The following is a 16,778-nucleotide window of genomic DNA, read 5'->3' as shown; positions in this document are numbered from 1 at the left end:
ACCCGGTGTTAGAAGCCAGGATGCCTGGATTTTTGGCTGTACGTCGTCAGCCTTGGTGGAGGGTGGCGCCTGCAAGGGGGAGCTGAGGGCGCTGCTGGGAGACGGGACAGGCCTTATTTCTGGGTGCGGGTTACACAGACGTGCCTAATTTGTGACAATTCCACAAGCTGTACCCATATGACGATGCACAGTTTTCTGTATGGAGGTCACACTGCAACTAAAGGTCATTATGAAGCAAGAGCCCGGGTCAGCGTCAGACACGTGTTCAGCCTGGCTGGCACCCCCATCACTGAGTTCAGCCCCAGCTAATGGCAAAAGTGAAAGACCAGGGTAGGCAGGCAGGCAGGCTGGCGGTCAGGCTTTGGAATATCCTGTAGTGACTCAGAGTAACAGCTGGAAAGAATCTGTTGCCGCCGACTCTCCAGCCCCTGTTAGCCAGCCCCGAGGACCTACTACAGCCCACTGAGTATATTCCAGGGCCTGAAAGCTTGGCCGCTGAGGGTTAGGGAAGCCTGGGCTGGGGCAGGGCTGCTGGTGAAGCCCTAGGCCAGACTCAAAGTCATCCAGCAAGCCCTGACCGACAGCTTGCCTAGCAGGACCCAGCCAGGGACAAGGAGGCCTTTATTGCAAAGGATCAGGGGAGGCTGGCCTGGCAGGCCAGGCGCTGGGCTCATGTCAGCCTGCGTTAGAGGACAGCTCCTGGGCCAGACCGCCTCTGCTTAAATTCAGCTCCACCGCGTCCCAGCTCTGTGATCCTGGGACGCGCATTCAGTGTTCCCAGCCTCGGTGTCAGTAAAATTGGGTGGCGTGCCTATTTTTCAGGCTGTCTTGAGATCTAAACTAGATGATGACGCCAGCTCTGAACATAGTGCCTCGTGTGTAGTCAGTGTGCAGGGAACAGTAGCTGCTACCTGTATACCCTGGAGGACACACACTGGTTTGTACTGAGCGCCTACTGCGTGCTAGGCACCCTTAAGGCGGTTCCAAGTCATTACCTTCTGCTTTTGTTCCACCCCTCCCCCACCCACACATGCCCTACCTTCTCCAGAAAGCTCCCCGGCTCAGAAGGCTGGGAGTTAACCACATAAATGATTGCTGTGGATTTTGTGCTGCAAATCAGGGGTCTGTTGAGAAGCCAGCAGCAAGGGAGCCTTTGAGCACACTCAAGATTTATGTGGAGTGTTTGTCCCATCATCCCCGGTGGCAGGTCCACCCTGGCGATCATTTATCAAAGAGGTTTTACGAGGCCCTGAAGTTCACGGCCATAGCCTGGGATTTTGAGGTGGAGGAGGTTGGGGCAACGGTGTCTCCCAGAGGGGGAGGGGCTGGGCTGTTTACTTCCAGATTCTTTTTCCAGGCTAATGGGAGCCAGGCAAAGCTTTAGGGGCACCCAATTCTGCGCTTCAAATCTGTATGCCATGCCCGGATCCTTCATTGTGCAATGCAGGCGGTGGTTTTTGTTTGTTTGTTTGTTTGTTTGTTTTAAGAAAGCACTTTACAGCTTCCCAAATGGCTCTGCCTAGCTCACCTCAGGACCCGGATCTGGAGAGTGCTTCGTTGCTTCCACCCTCCAAGGCTACTGCATTTGAAAAAAGAAGGATGCTAAGATAGGGTCATTGAACACAAATCTTTTTTAATGTTTATGTGAACAAGTTAGCACAGTTACATGTACAAAAGGAAGGACAGTTCACCAGCCGCGGCAGCTGGGGGCTTGCCCTTGTCCCAGGAACGGTGCCCTTCCACCCCAGTTCCTCCTCTCCTGCGTGGAGACGGCACTTTGGTTATTCCCGCTTTGCTGTGTCATATGACCCAATAGGTGTGAAATGGTTCATAAACCCAAGGCCTCCGTAAATCCTAGGTTTCATTTCCTCTTACTGTTAACGATTGCACTCCTTCCTCTGAGAAGAACATACTTCTTTTGCCAGCGGCCTGCTACATTTGAAGCTCCTTCTGAGGAGAGTAGAGAAGTGCTTGCTTCATTCTTAGGGGGGAAGAAAAAAGAAAGAAAGAAAAAATAGGGCAGTCAGATGATAAGTTTTGTTTTTCTGGTCCCCAGTGAGCAAGAGGCCCAACACACGGCACACGTAGCATCTAAAAGCGGAAGGATGGGCCAGCCTAGGAAGGTAAATGGGTCCCGGGAGGGACGGCAGAGGTGCATGCGCAGTGTAGAGGGAGGAGGAAATGGGCAAAGGCCCCTGTGAGAAGGCAAGTGGGGCTTTGGGGTCCAGAGAAGCCAGGGCACGTGGGAGACTTTGATCAGGATTGCCGGTACTGGGGAAGGGTGAGAGACTAGAGGATAGAGCAGTGGGAGGCAGTGGGCCGTTCTGGAGTTTGGAAGGCAAGGTGAGGTCTGGGATACAGTATGGCATCCCAGGATCAGGCATGGACTAGGCCCCAGCTGCATCCCTGGCCTCGAGGCTCCATGGGACGGGACAAGAGAAGCCACCCAGGCTCTGCTGTGGTGCAAAGGGGCAGTCCCAGAGACAAATAGATAAAATCCCCTGTGCTAAAACCTCAAATCCCGGAAACCAACTTTCCCCGTAGGGTGAGGGCAGATTCCTGAAACTTCTGAGCCAACCCTGAAGGAAGCCACAAGTCTGAGATGTGCCCAGATGCTCCACACTGATAGTTTCTCGTCTCCTACAGAACCGGGGGGTGGGGCGTGTTTCCTCCCAGTGCTCAGCACTGGGTCTGCCTGTGAGCATCTGGCATGGCTTTTCAAGTCCACTGGGCTTGCGTCCTAGGAAGAGAGGTAGAGAGAGCTGGGACGGCATGTTGCGTGGTCTCGAGGGAGCTGCTGGGAGGTTGGAGAGGCTCACGGGGAGGCAAGGAGATGACTCTGCTGGGGTCTGGAGGCTGCGGCTCTGGGGCAGTTTGGTGGCTCGTCACTTTCCCTCCGAAGTTGGTACTTTGAGTCTACTTTGGTATGTGACAGTAATGTAAACAAGCGTTGACATTTCTCATCTTCCGCAACACTTGGTCTGTCCTGTGACTAGACACAAACCTGTCAGGGCCTCATTTCCTTACCTGTGAAACTGGGGACACATGTGACAAGAGGGAGGAAGAGACTCTGTAGGCCCTTTCTGCCCGAACAAGCTGGCATCCCAGACTCAGAGCAAAGCTAATGTTAATGACGAACACAGCCAGGGAGTCGTGGGTACATGTTGCCCGGGGAGGGGGCCACTGCCAAGCTACACAACCTTGGGCCTTTACTTCTCTGTGCCTCTGTCTCCTCACCTGTAACCTGGGGACATAACAGAACCTACCTCGTGAGCTCCTTGTAAAGATTCGGTGAGTTTGCACCTGTGAGGCACACATCCCTGATGTGCCAAACTACTGTCACATCTGTGTTCAGAGAGCACGTTTCACCTGGATTGTCTCCTCATCCTTTCCCAGCGCTATGGGGTATGCTGTTCTGTTATCCCTGCTTCATACGTGGGGAAAGTGAGGCTTGGAGAGGTTAAGTAGCAGGTAAAGGCCACACAGCAAGTAAATGACAGAACTGTTATGTCAGTCTGTGCCAGGGGCTGCACCCAGATGCCATCCACCCACAAATGACAAACCATAATCACCTGCCTTCCTCCCCTGATCTGTGCCTGCCTGCTCCTGGCTCCCGAGATGTAAGGCGAGGGACTCTCCTGAGTCACTGGGTCATTCAGGGAAATAAAAACATCCAGCTGGAAGCCTCTCTTCTCCCAATCCTGGCCCACTTCATATGCACGCACAGGCACATTCACGAACACATGTGCATGCATGCACACAAACACACATATGCACACACCAACACAAACACTCAAATGATTGTGCACACATGCATACCAGCACACCCACACACACACCTGAATGCATGCATATGTACCAGCACACACACAAGTATACATGCCAACACATGCGTGCACACATTTTCATGCATGTGGCACATACTCAGGAACTTCTCCTGGATGATTTCAGTTTAGCCAAGAAAGCTCCGCCTCCCTCTCTCTACCCTGTTGACTCCTGTGACCCTCCTCCTTCAGATGGTGTGTGTGACCCCATCGCAGCACCCTTCCCCTCAGGCTGCAGGCAGGCAGTAGCAAAACCTCCTCAACCACTGGAGAGAGCCAGGAAGCATCAACACACACACACTGTCACCTACAACGTGCCAGGCCAGCGCCCAGAGCATTGCACTCTCTGCCTAATTTGATCCACACATGCAAAAAGGGTGAGAAGCAAAAGCCCATTGTACAGGGCAGAAAACTGAGGTTTAGGGAGCTAAGAGGTTTGCCCACATCTCACTGAGCTAGAGAGAGATGGGATAGGTCACACAGTGCACAAGACAGACCTGATTCCTGCCCGAGGGAGGGAGCACCCAGGCTCCTGGGGAGCCAGACAGGGAAAAGTCAACAGAAAAATAAAGAAAATCAACAGCAAATTCCTACGCCAATGAGCTGAGTCAGAGAATAACAGGAGGGACCTACTTGAAATGGAGAAGACAGGGAAATCTCCCTGGGGAGATACTGCAGCCAAGACCATAAAGATAAGAGGAGTTGGTTTGGAAAAGAGAGCCTGGAAAGGCCCTTGAAGTGAAAGGAACGGCATGTGTCAAGCCTTAAGGAACCCACAAGTAACCCCGCATTGCCTAAGCTGGTATTGTTTTACCAGCAACCTCTTGGTCTGTGTGGGGCTTGATACTTGTGCCAAGACACAATTAACTTCAAAGTTTTTCTAACCATACCTCCTCTCACCGGGTACTAAAAATGCCAGAAGCAGGGAAGCCCCTGGCCCTGCCCTCAGCATTCCTCTGGGACAGCTTGGCTGACACAGCTTTTGTACGGGCCTGGGTCAGAGCCTGAGTTTTGCATTTCTGGCGATGATGACGATGATTTTCCTGTTCACCCACAGACTGTGACCCCTGGAATATCCACCAGGGTTTCCAAAGAGGTGGCCGTTTCCTCTTGTTCCATTTATTTATAATGCATGGTCCTCCTCTGCGCCAGAGAAAGCCCAGTTTTATTTACATGTCAGTGCCCCAGAGGGCAGAGGGGCCCACATGGCACCTTTGTCCCCAGGCTCACTCTGGGCTCCAGCTGGCAGGCTGGGACAGCTGTCACCTGCTCAGAAATCAGAGACTCATAGAATTTGGAGGCTGGAAGGGGTGGCATTTCACAGATGGGAAACGTGAGGCCGAGGAAGGCCTGGATGTGCAAGGGCCTCCCAGCATGAGTCAGAACAGCAGGGAGCACCGAGGGGTCCTTGCCATGCTCCCTGCCACAGACGGTCTCCGTCAGCAGAACGTCAGCAGAAGGGTGGTGGGGACTCGATGCTGCAGCGCAGGGTCTGAATCCCAGCCCTGCCACTCCTGAAAAGTAACTTAACTCTCAGTGCCTCCTCTTCTTCATCCATAAAATGGGGTCCTCATCACACTTAACCCAAAGTTACTGGGCAGAGCCATCGTGCTGATGTATCTAAAGAGCTGAGAAAAGCGCCTTGGCAAGTGCTAAGGTTTCCCTCTGTGTATTAGAGGAATACAATGCATCTATTCACATACACAATAAATATATGAAAACAGTGACTCTCCTGTCAGAGGTCCTGTTTAACAAGAGGAAGAGCAGCCCCAGAGTTGTTGAGTCATTTGCCCTGGAACACACAGCACCCTTTCTGCCCCTGGCCAGTGGTATGGAGGGGGGCAGGCGGAGGACGCTGTCACCAGGATGGTGCATTCACCGTGTTCTGGGAGGCAGGGGTGGCTCCTTTTCCCTCTGTCTCCAAAATTAGAACAGTGGGCCCTGCAAGTTGCCCCCAACTCTGGGCTTCTGAGAGCTGCAAATGGTCCTTACTGAGTCCCCTTTAGAGTGAGGAGGGGCCGTGGCACCCTGAATGAAACTGGTTCCTGGGCTGCGGCTGCCCCTCCCGAGACCTCCTCCGCTGGCTCCTTGGTCTCAGGGGACGCCCGCCACATCCTTACCTGGCTCCTTCTGCGTCCTGCTTGACCTTTACTTAAAGACCAGCTGTAGCCGCTGATGGGTTTCCGCGGTCCCCTGAGGAGACCCTTCAGACGGCTCGAGCCGGGCGCGCTGGAGAGAGCCCCTAATTGGGGCAATGAATCATCGTTCGCGGCTCCCGGCTGGACACAAAATAGATAGAGGAGCCGGCGCGCTATTGTGCGCAGTTTGGGACGCGGGGGAGGGGGAACAGCAGGGGGAGGGGGGCAGCAGGGAAAAGGGGGAGAGAGGGGGGAGGAGGAGGGGAGGGCGCGCGAGGGAGGGATTCCCCGCCCGCCGGCTCCCGCCCGCCCGTTGCCCTCCTCCTCCCTCCTGCTCCCTCCTGCTCCCTCCTCCTCCCTCCGCGCCGCCCGCCGCCCCGCCTCCCTCCTCCCCAATTAAATGACCCAACGCTTTGGCAGGCGCCGAGCTCGCACATGCGGCTGCCGTTCCAGCCGCCCGGGGCCCGCCGCCGCCGCCGCTGCGTTCCGGGCGCGCTGGGCGCGGCGCCGCCGGGGGCTGGGCGGGCCGGGGGCGGGGGAGCACCCCTGCGAGCGGCCGAGCTCCCGCGCCCGCGCCGGCCGCCCGCCGCCAAACTTTGCGGCGCGCACACATGCTCCAAGTTGGGCGCGGCGGTGGCGGCGCGGGCGGGCGCTGAGGGCGGCGCGGGGCGGCCATGAGCGGGCGGCCGGTCTCCCGCAAACAGCGGCTCATGGCCGCCGTGGGCGAGCGGGCGGCGGGCGGCAGCGGCGGCGCGCCGCTCTCCTGCTTCATCTGCGGCGGCGGGATCGGGCGCGGCAAGGAGCTGAAGCTGCAGGTGAAGCAGCCGGCGGCGGCGGCGGGCTCGGGGACCCCGGCGCAGCCCTTCTTCCCGTTCCTGCAGCAGCAAGAGCCGGCGCCCGGCGCGCGCGAGCTGTCCCCGGCCGACGGCTGCGTGCTGGTGTGCGCTGTGTGCCGCTGCTTCCTGGGCGAGCAGTGGGCCGCCTTCGAGCGCGCCCGCACACCCGTGGACAAGCGCATGTACTGGCTTAAGCGGCCCCACCAGTGCGACGCGGGCGCTGGCGGGCGCCGCGGGGGCGCTGGGGCCCCCCGCGAGTGGAACGTCGCCTACGCGCTGGGCGGCGCGGCCGGCGACGACGACCACGACGACGACGGTGGCGGCCCGGGTTCCCGAGCTGCTGCGGAAGAGCCTCGAGACTCGGAGCTGTCGGAGCTGTCGGACACCGACCCCCTCTCAGAGCCCGACCCTGTCACGCGTGACGCGGTCAGTCCCCGCCAGGACGGGGCACCAGCGGCGCGGGCCACTCCGGGGCCCGGGCCTCGCGGGGGCCGCTGCCAGGAGTGGAGGCCGGCGCCGGGACCCCCTCTGGGACAGAGCACCGAGACCGCTGCGCAGTGTGACGTGGAGGAGGAGGAGGGGGACCCTTCGAAGCTGCACGTGGACAGGGAGCCCAAGACGGGCATTAGGCGCAGGCGGAAGGGCATTGGGAGGCACTGGGTCCCTGAGGCCCGGGCCAGTGTCCTGAGAGGCATTCAGGACCCTTGGCAAGGCCCTCCAGTCCAAGGGGCCCCTGCAGATGGCATGAAAGGAGCCCCTTCAGTCAGGACCGCCAAGACTCCGGAGAGCAGACCGCTGGGGGAGTTGCGTGGAGGCTACTGCCTATCTGAGGACAGTGACATCAACATCACCAGCGAGGAGGAGGACCGAAAGGAGCAGCCTCTCCTGCGTCCCTGTGGCCCCAAAGAGAAGGAAAACGGTGGTCGCGTCCCCCGGGTTCCGCTGGAAAGCCAGGCTGCACCACCAGAGGGCCTTTGCTGCTACATTTGTGGGTCGGCGCTGTCACCGGCCTCGCAGCACCAGATCCACGTGCAGAAGCAGGAGAAGCTGGCCCAGGCCCCCTTCTTCCCCTTCTTGTGGCTGCATAGTCCACCCCCGGGGGCTCAGCCCATCAGTGAGGGCGGCAGCACACTGGTGTGCCCCTGCTGCTTCTCCTCTCTCATGCAGCAGTGGCAGAGCTTTGAGTTGGCCAGCGTGCCTGTCCTGCAGCGACTGTACGTGGTGCCTCTGAACAGCCACGCCCCCGGCATGGCCTCTAAGGGCAGGAGGCTCCCCAGGGAAGAGGGCCCACCCCCTGGGACCCTGCCAGAGGCCTGCTACCTCTGCGGGGAGGACTGCACCCCGGACGCCCGGGCAGTGGCCTCCAGGATCCTCAACGGCAATGCCAGGAGCACCATGCATTTCCCCTTCCTCAGCCTCCTGCCCTGCCCTCCCAATGCACGAGGCCCCAACAAACGCTGTGAGGTCCGTAGCTGCCCCAAATGCTTCAGCGTCCTGGAGGACATCTGGGCCCTGTACCGGGCCTGCCAGAATGAGGAGCTCATCACTTCCGTGCAGGGCTTCCTGGGGAGGTACCACCAGGCCTTCCCTGCCTCAGACCCTGCTCTCTCCGAGCCGCCCACATTGGCTCAGGGCAGTGCCGTGTCCATCTGCTACATCTGTGGGGCTGAGCTGGGCCCCGGGAAGGAGTTCCAACTCAACGTGAACCCCTCCAGTCGCTTGGGCGAGAAGGAACCCTTCTTCCCCTTCCTCACAGTTTACCCACCTGCCCCTCGTGCCAGGCCTGCTGACTCCACCGGCCTGGTGGCCACCTGCGTGCTCTGCTACCACGACCTGTTAGGCCAGTGGCTGCAGCATGAGGCACGCAACGCCCACCATGCTGTCAGCGCCTGGTCTCGGCAGTACCAAGTGGATACGTTTGTGTGCTTCTTCTGCCAGCAGGAGAGGAAGCGGTGTCTGGGGCTGAAGGCTGTGCGGGTGGCCCGGCTGCCCTTGTTTCTCTACACCCTGCGAGCGAGCCACAGCCTTTTGGTGGACGACGGGCGGCAGCTGATCATCGGTGCCTGTGTGGAGTGTGGGACCCTGGTGTGTGCTGGCCAAGGGCTGACCCGCCAAGGACCCATGGGCTGGAGCTCCCCAGTGGCATCGGCGACAAAGGTAAGCAGCGGTTCTCATCTCATCCTCTGAAATTTGTGCAGGGGAAGAAGAGAGGTTTTCTGTTCCTCTGCCAGGAGGAGTTTGCACTGATTCTTTGTGGTATGTTCCAGCAGGAGGTGCCCTCCCTGAGTCACCAGGCTGGTGCTTTATGGGTGTACTGGTGTGGCTGGGCTCAGAGGTGTGCAGCGGGTCAGAGGAGTTGCGGGCCAGGAGTGGTCTTGTGGAAAAATAGGGCACTGCTGGAAACAGCAGGCATGGGCCTGAACTTGAGTGTGTTTGCAGCAGAATCTATCAAACAGAGGAAGTTCAGGGCATGTCTGTCATCCGCCTGATAACATTGGTAATTAGTCCAGCCACGCAGGTCACTGTGAGGTCTCTGCACTTACTGGGTTTCAAACACTTCAGAGGTGGAAGTTCCTCTTCACTCTACTCCCTGGTGGCTTGGCTTTTCCAGAGTTTTCCATCCGAGTTCACACTTTTCCTTTGTGATTCTGGTTGCTCACCAGCAGATAGAAACATTTCCAGGTGTGGGGATTTGGGACCCCTGTGGGCAGGGAGTCTTTCTTCTCTGCAAGTCAGCTGTGCAGGAGGAGGCAGGAGGTGGCAGGAGGCCTGGCGCTGGCCCTGTTTATAAGGCGCCTGCCTTCACGCTGCCTGCCCAGGAGGAGCCAGACAGGGCTCAGTTCATTTTGGATCCGGCTTTGCAAAGGCCAAAGCAGAAACTGCCCCAGGTGGGTCCGAAGTGGGCATCTGTGAGCTGTGATAGCCATCCTGGCTACCAAAGCATGAGTCCTTGTGTCCCGATTCCCGCCACAGACAGACTGGCTTGTTTCAATCAGACTCCTGTAGCGGGAGCCGCTGGCGAGGGGCCGGCAGGACGTGGGAATGGGGAAAGCGGTCTCTGGCCTGTGAGGAATGGTGGTTCCGTCTGTTGGAAAGGTTCTGGTCCCACCTCCTATGTGCTCGTGGGCGGTGATGGCACCCGTAAGTGGGTCCTGCCCGAAGTTGCCCACGTCCTCTCATGTGGATAGTCCCCTGTCTCATGCTCTGTCCAGGGTTCCTTCTCCACTGAGGTTGTTTTGGACTTTAGGGCTGCCTTTGGGGGCCTTGGTGCGATGTCCTCTCATTTTAAACAGAGGAGCATGCCGCCTCTCGTTTGCGGCGGGTGGCAGGTCTGTGCGGCACCTGCTGCTGGAAATCGGAACAATTGCCCTTTCCAGAGGGCTGTCACTGGGAGAAAAGCCTGGCTTGGGAGGGCAGACTGGGGTTCCAGTCATGTCCTTTCTCCCAGAAACCAAGTGTCTACCAGTCTGTTCACTACCCTTGCTGAGCCCGTTTTCTTGGTCGATTAATGGAAATCTGTATCACCCGCCTTGTAGGGCCACTGCAAAAATTCAATGAATTGGGGAATTCAAACACTCTGAGAATGTCAAGTGTTTGGATCGTAGTGGGACCCTCACACCTGCCCAGCGTGTGGGCAGTTTTTTCGAGGATGCAGGGCGCTCTGACATAGGGCCTCTGATTAGCAGGCTGGTGCGGACTTTAGGCCCCTCGACGGTGTGTTGCGGGGCAAAGTGCTGTCCATGGGGCCTCTCAAGCAGCGTGTCTTCCGCAGGACGGCGCTGAGTTGTCTGTGTTGGTTTGCTCGCTCATCGGGGTTGATGGGACGCCAACTGGGGGCCCCAACGGGCAGGAGCACGGGGAGCAAAGGCAGCCACAGTTCTCAGACCTGCTGGGGAGGTGGGAGGCCCGGTGCGGACGAGCACGCAAGCTGTTGTCTGTCCAGAAGCCGTCAGTGTGAGTTTGGGAAGGCTGAAGATCAGGCTCACTTTTGCATCATTTCTAGAGCAAGTTTTTTGTTTGTTTGTTTGATTTTGCTCTTCACCATGGTCCTGTGAGGCCCTATGATTTCCAGTCTACAGATGAGTAAGTCAAGACTCAGAGAAGTCAGGTGACCTTGGTAACTATCACACAGCCAGTAGATGGCTGAGGGGGCTTGAACCCAGGTCTTCTGACCCCTAAGTCCTATTCACTGGATGGAGTGGGATAAATCAGGAGAAGAGGTACAGAGGGAAGGAGGAGCCATGCAGCCTTGGGTGCGCAGGTATACCTGTGGGTATGGTGGGAGCCCGATGAAGGGGGAGTGGGGTTGGAGTAACTAGCAGCCTTGAAGTCAGGGAAAGGAAGTGGGGCTTAGGGGGAGCAATAAAAAGTTCTTCCAAGAAGGCTGGGCACAGGCCAGGAAGAGACCCACTGGGGCCCAGCAGTGGCAGCCGTCCAGGTGGGTGGTGAGGCCCTCGGGCCCGTTTGTGGTGGGGGCAGCAGGGTAGCCTCAGGCTCGACTGGACAGAGGGAAGGAGAAGCAGAGACCCCACCTGGAAGGGCTTCTGACGGACTGTCAGTAGATGCCGGAAATGGAGCCTCTGCCTTTCCTCCCTCCCCACCCCTCCTTCCCACTCATTCAGCAAGTGTTGACAGAGTGCCTAGGCTGAGCCAGGTGCTGTTCCAGACACTGAGAATTTGGTGGCAAGATCAGAGCCTTCAGTGCCAGGGGGACAAAGAGTCTACAAGGAATACGACTTCCCGCAGAGCGGGAGACAAAGCAGGAGGAGGATGAGCCCCGTGCCAGGCTGGGCGCAGGGGACGAGAGCGCACATTTGCGGGAGCTGGGAGCGGCCGAAGGGACTGTGGGTGGGAACCGTCAGGGCAAAGGAGCAGCGGAGCCGCCCGGGAGGGTGCAGGGGCCTCCACACTCATTTCCTCTGCCAGCTCCCGAGTCCTCAGTTCTCGTGTACACATTCTGCATTTCTCTTTGGCCTGTGGTTTGAGAATTTGAGTGGGAGTGGCTGGGGCTTTGGAGGGCGGCCGTAGGGAAACCACTCAGCGGGGACGGCATGTTCCAGAACCTCATCTATACTACCTCCTGTGATGCCCCAGCGATTTCCTGTTAAGCACTTCTTCATCAGTGTCTCAACTTGAAGTAGTATGAAAGAAAACGCTGAAAGAGAGAAGGAAGGGAGGAAGGAAGGAAGGACAGGGAAGGAAGAAAAGGAAGAAAGAAAGAGAGAATGTCACCAGTGTCCTCTGGATGTGTTTGTGGCTTTTCTCTCCAGCTGGACTCTGTGCCCCGTGGAGAGCACCCTGCCTTGTGGTCATTCACTGAGTTCTGAGCTGACTGCTTGAGTAGCTGTGTCAAGGCAGGGTTTTGGGGAGGCTGCAGCGCACCCCGTCAGGGTCCTGGAACCTCTTCCCCGAGGAGGGTCCCCAGCACACACAAAACTCTGTAAGCCACAGAAAGACCCTAGGTTGGCCTTCAGACAGACCTGGCTTTAATCTTCACTCTGCTGGGAGCTGCTGTGTGCCCTTGGGTAAGACTCGTGCCCTCTCTGAGCCTCAGTTGCAGTGGAGCTGATAATCTTCTGGAAAGTTCATGACATCCCTTCCTTTCTCCCTCCCTGAGGTCCTAGATGCTCTGTTGGGTCTCTTACTGTCATCCTCAGTCCCTGATGTCACTGACCCTGACCCCCACCTTTCTACTGAGGGAGGGCAATGGTTGTCCCTGTCTTCAAAGTCGGGGTACAGCTGGCCAGGCTGCCGGAGATGCCACCGGGGACATAATAATGATCACAGTGCCTGTGTAGGATGTTTTCCATGTTGCCACATGTCTCACCTGTACCCACACTTACTGAATCCTCACTACAGCCTTGTGCAGGGAGGTGCCACTGTGCCCACTTCTTAGAGGAAAAAGCAAGTCCTGAGAGGTCAATAAATTTGCCTAAGGTCACTCAGCTAGTAACAACGGGGCCAGTGTTGGACCCAGGAGTCCAGTTCTGTAGTCTGCGGCCCAGCCTCTCCTGTGTCCTGCCTTTCTGTCCTCTCTGGGGCTCCAGTTGTGAAGGTGGCAGTCCTGGAGAGGGGATGGGTCATTTTCTCTGACGTGCCTCCCCCCACCCTAGAGCAGCTGAGAGGCAGGAGTTATCTGCATGGACTAGAAGCTCCCACTGGCTGGCTCTCTGTCCCATTGGTCCAACTTGCGGACAAGTCGTGCCCTTTGTCTTTGCTGTCCTCTGCGTTGGTTGCTCAGGTGTTCAGATCTCAGCCGGGACCTCCTGCTGCTGCTGCTGGGAGCAGCCTGCTCCGTCCAAGATGGGTCGGCCGCATGATTGATTTGCTTTCCTCGCAAGCCAGTTGGCGGGCAGGCGGCCCTTCTCTCTTCCAGCTCCGTCTGGAGAGCGTTCTGGGTAATGGAGCGTGCAGCTGTTTACCTAACCGCACCCCGGCCCCTCACCGTGGGGGCGCCTCGCCGAGCCCCCCAGTGTGGCCTCCGAGCCCAGAACAGGTGTTGCTGCCGCGGTGCCTTTCTTTTCTCAGCGCTGACATCTGAGGCCTGCAGAGAGCGTCTGTCATCACTCGCCTGTCAGGCCCGGCACGCACATCTGTTTCCCGTGTTTCCTGGCTATCTGCGCCCACACGGCTCCCTGCTCTTCGGGGAGGGCCTGGCAGCCCCTCCTGTCCGGGGCCGGGCTTGTGGGGCACCTAGGCAAGGTGACTGATCAGATGGGGGAGCTTTCTGGGCTGCTCTGCCAGGCTGACACTGGCCTGCTCTCCCTGGAAGCAACTGGGAAGTAACCGGGCTTTAGGTCCTTCTCAAACTCCAGCCACCGCCTCCAGGGGAAGTTCTGTGCTTTGCTTGACGGGTGGGGAGCCATCTGCTCGTAGGTGTAAACTTTCCAGACTCGCCTTGTCTGAAACCTGGAGGCGATTGGAGACCACGGGGAAAGAGGAAGTGGAGACCAAAGGTCTTCAAAACTCAGCCTTCCTTGGAAGCAGGGAAGGGAAGGGGCAGGGCTGGAGGCAGGGTGGCTGTCTTTGGCCAGGGCCAGAGTCTGCAAAGCTTTCTGGCTTCTTCTCTGGTTAGATCGCCCTGGATCTCATCCCTGAGTGTTTTTCGAGGGTTTTGTAGGTTCTGGGCATCTCTGCCTTGTTTGCGCATTTTCTCAGCCGGGAAAGCACCCATGTCTGGAATTTAGGTTCCTCTTCTGCCCTAGATCCGTGTGTCCGTGGGGATGGTGGGGAGAGAGGGTACTTTTGCCCTCCAGCAGAACTCGGTTTCGATCTCCACGTAGCCCCCAGCGGGAGCTTGTGGGGACAGTTGTAGAAGGAGCTTCTACTTCCTGGGAGGCCTCCGCTCAGTTTCCCCATCTGCCAGAATGAAAGGTCTGGTCTCCGGGGGTCATAGGTGGTTTGTGTCACCCATGGGAAGCCCCGCTGCTCCGTGGCACTGTTGAGAAGGGTGCCAGGGCCGTGCCTGGACTTGCTGGGAGAATATCTGGTGACTTATTGGCAGTCTCTTCTGTGGAGTTAGGAGCAGGAGAGTGACTTCTGGTGGTCTTTGCTTGTTTTATTTTGCTTTTATTTTCCCCAGCTTTATTGAAATATAACTGACACATAACATTTTAAGTTTAAAGTGCATAACATGTTGATTTGATACATTTATATGTTGCAAAATGATTAGCACCATAGCGTTAGCTCACATATCTAACCTTTCTGTTTGTGGTGAGAACATGTAAGATCTACTGTCTTGGCAGTAGATTCAGGGACAGGATCCAGTGGTATTAGCTATAATCACCACATTGTAATTTAGATCCCCACACTTGTTAATCTTTTTTTTTTTAAGATTTAATTAATTTATTTTTATACAGAGGGGAAGGGTGGGAGAAAGAGGGAGAAAAACATCAATGTGTGGTTGCCTCTTGCTCGCCCCCTACTGGGGACCTGGCCTGCAACCCGGATGTGTGTCCGGACTGAGAATCAAACCAGTGACCCTTTGGTTTGCAGGACTGTGCTCAGTCCATTGAGCCACACCAGCCGGAGCCCCACACTTGTTCATCTAATAAGCAGGAAGTTTGTGCCCTTTGTCCACTCTCTTCCTATTCCATGAGTCTAGGTTTTAAATGCCCTGTGTGATACTGGAGCCCTGAACCACCCTAATACTCTGTTCTGTGGAGGGTGATAATGCGTTGGGTCAGAAAACCTCGTGGATCGTTTTTCAGACAGCGCTACACCAGGAGGACCAACAGGCCCACAACCTAACGCCGCTTTGGCTGGTTTATTTTTTCAGTAACACCAGCTAATTATATGTATAAGTTTCAGAAGGAATTCTGGTAGCCCTGGGCTGCCCTGGAGAAATGTAAGCACGCATTCTGCCATTACCTCAACAAATGTTTGCGTGTGTGCCTACAGTCTACCAGGTGCTCCGTGAACACCGGGCACTCCAAGGACATGGTGTGGCATCAGGCAGCCTCTGCCCTCGGGCGCTGGCAGGGGATCGGGGTGAAGGGACCTGGCTGTAGCCATGTAGCATGTTCTCTGCTGGAGTCTGCTGGGAGCCCACAGGAGGTTGAGAAGTGGGTATGTTCAGGGAAGGCTTCCTGGAGGAGGTGATGTCTAAGCTGAGTCCTAAAGACTGAACAGGGCTCAACCAGGTCTTCATGGGAGTCATGTGCTTCTGGCAGAAGAGTATGTGCAAAGGCCCGGATGTGGGGAGTGTAATTGTTGAAAAACCTTAAATAGTTCTTCTTGCAGTGGGAAGAAGGATGGGGCAGGAGGGGTTGGCAGCGTTTGGAATCCCTGGGTGTGCGTGTGATTCAATTTGAATCAATCTGAATTTCAAAATACCAATGACTAGGCTGTGATGATGGGAAAAAAAATTAACCAATGACTGGATCCTACCACGACCTGTTAAATCAGAACGTGTGAGGGGTGGCCCTAGTGACACTGTTGTTTTAAAGCTCCCAGAAGATCCCAGCACTGGGGTGGGAGCTGCTGGGATTGTCGCTGATAAATAAGTAGGGGTAAACATAGCCCAGGAGTTTGGGACTTTCTATCTTGAAGGCGTGGCTGTCACTAAAGGGACTCTGTTCATGCGTTCCCTCTGTCTTCATTAGGCTCCTGCTGTGTCCCAGTTGCTCTGCTGAGCATCAGGACCCAGCAGTGAGTGAGCCAGACCGGGTGCAGGGAGGGACTGTGACAGTGGTCATGAGTGGCTGGGAGTCAGGGTTGGGGGGGCTGCCACATGAGCAGTGAGGAGGGTCTGGGTGGGGGCTGAGGGGGGCCTCGGAACAGTGGGGGCCGGTCAGGTGGGGCCTCAATGGCAGGAGGGCTGTGGGCTGACGCTGAGAAGATATTGTTTTTGTTTTTAAATTGAAATAACATGCACACACCATAAAAAACCCGTCCTTTTAAAGTATAGAACTTGGTGGTTTTTAGTGCACTCAGAGTTGTGCAGCCATCTCCCCTCTCTAATTTGGGAACATTCCATCACCCGGAAAGCAGCCCTGTGCCCATGAGCAGCCACCCCGCATCCCCCTGCCCCTGGCAACCAAGACTCTCCTTCTGTGCCCGCGGACGTGCCTGTCCTGGGCGCCTTGTGTGAATGCAGTCGTATAGGATGAGTCTTTTGTGTCTGGCTGCTTTCACTCAGCGTTCTTGCCGCTCACCCATGTTGTGGCGTGTCTCCGTGTTTTACTCCTTCACATGGCTGAATAAGAGCACTGCGTGGACAGACTGCAAGTCGTCTGTCCACTCCTCCGTCGGTGGACACCGGGCTGTTTCCGCCTCTTGGCCGTTCTGAGTAGTGTTGCTGTGGACACCAGTGTGCGGGTGTCTGTGTACACACATGCTTTTATTTCCCTTGGGTAGCCACCCTAAGTGGAATTGCTGGGTTGCGGGGCGACTCCCTGCCTGACCCTCTGAGTTCTGCTTTTTCATGCAGAAACCATGGTGTGGGTCTGAGAAGGTCCCATTCGAGGCCCCTCGTGGCC

General features: G+C 56.8%; 1 protein-coding gene and 1 long non-coding RNA gene across 5 annotated transcripts in view; one reads left to right on the top strand and one right to left on the bottom strand.

The window, feature by feature from the left end:
• Positions 1-1,613: 1,613 nt before the first annotated feature.
• On the bottom strand, positions 1,614-6,171 carry LOC123806034. Its single transcript, XR_006783415.1, has 2 exons — positions 5,945-6,171; positions 1,614-1,981 (listed from the first exon to the last, which is right to left on the bottom strand). It is a non-coding gene; the product is annotated as an uncharacterized LOC123806034 (long non-coding RNA).
• Positions 6,172-6,466: 295 nt separating this feature from the next.
• GSE1 (Gse1 coiled-coil protein) overlaps positions 6,467-16,778 on the top strand; it is a 412,948-nt gene continuing 402,636 nt past the window's right edge. For all 4 annotated transcript variants that reach the window (XM_045818791.1, XM_045818789.1, XM_045818790.1 and 1 more), the window contains exon 1: positions 6,467-8,955. In XM_045818791.1, coding sequence (XP_045674747.1) covers positions 6,637-8,955 — 2,319 coding nt within the window. In that variant the 5' untranslated portion in view covers positions 6,467-6,636. The remainder of the gene's footprint in view (positions 8,956-16,778) is intronic.

The sequence above is a fragment of the Phyllostomus hastatus genome, unplaced genomic scaffold (assembly GCF_019186645.2).
Source record: "Phyllostomus hastatus isolate PE091 unplaced genomic scaffold, TTU_PhHast_1.1 phas_scaffold_345, whole genome shotgun sequence".
NCBI lineage: Eukaryota > Metazoa > Chordata > Mammalia > Chiroptera > Phyllostomidae > Phyllostomus > Phyllostomus hastatus.
This window is presented reverse-complemented; position numbering and strand designations above follow the sequence as displayed.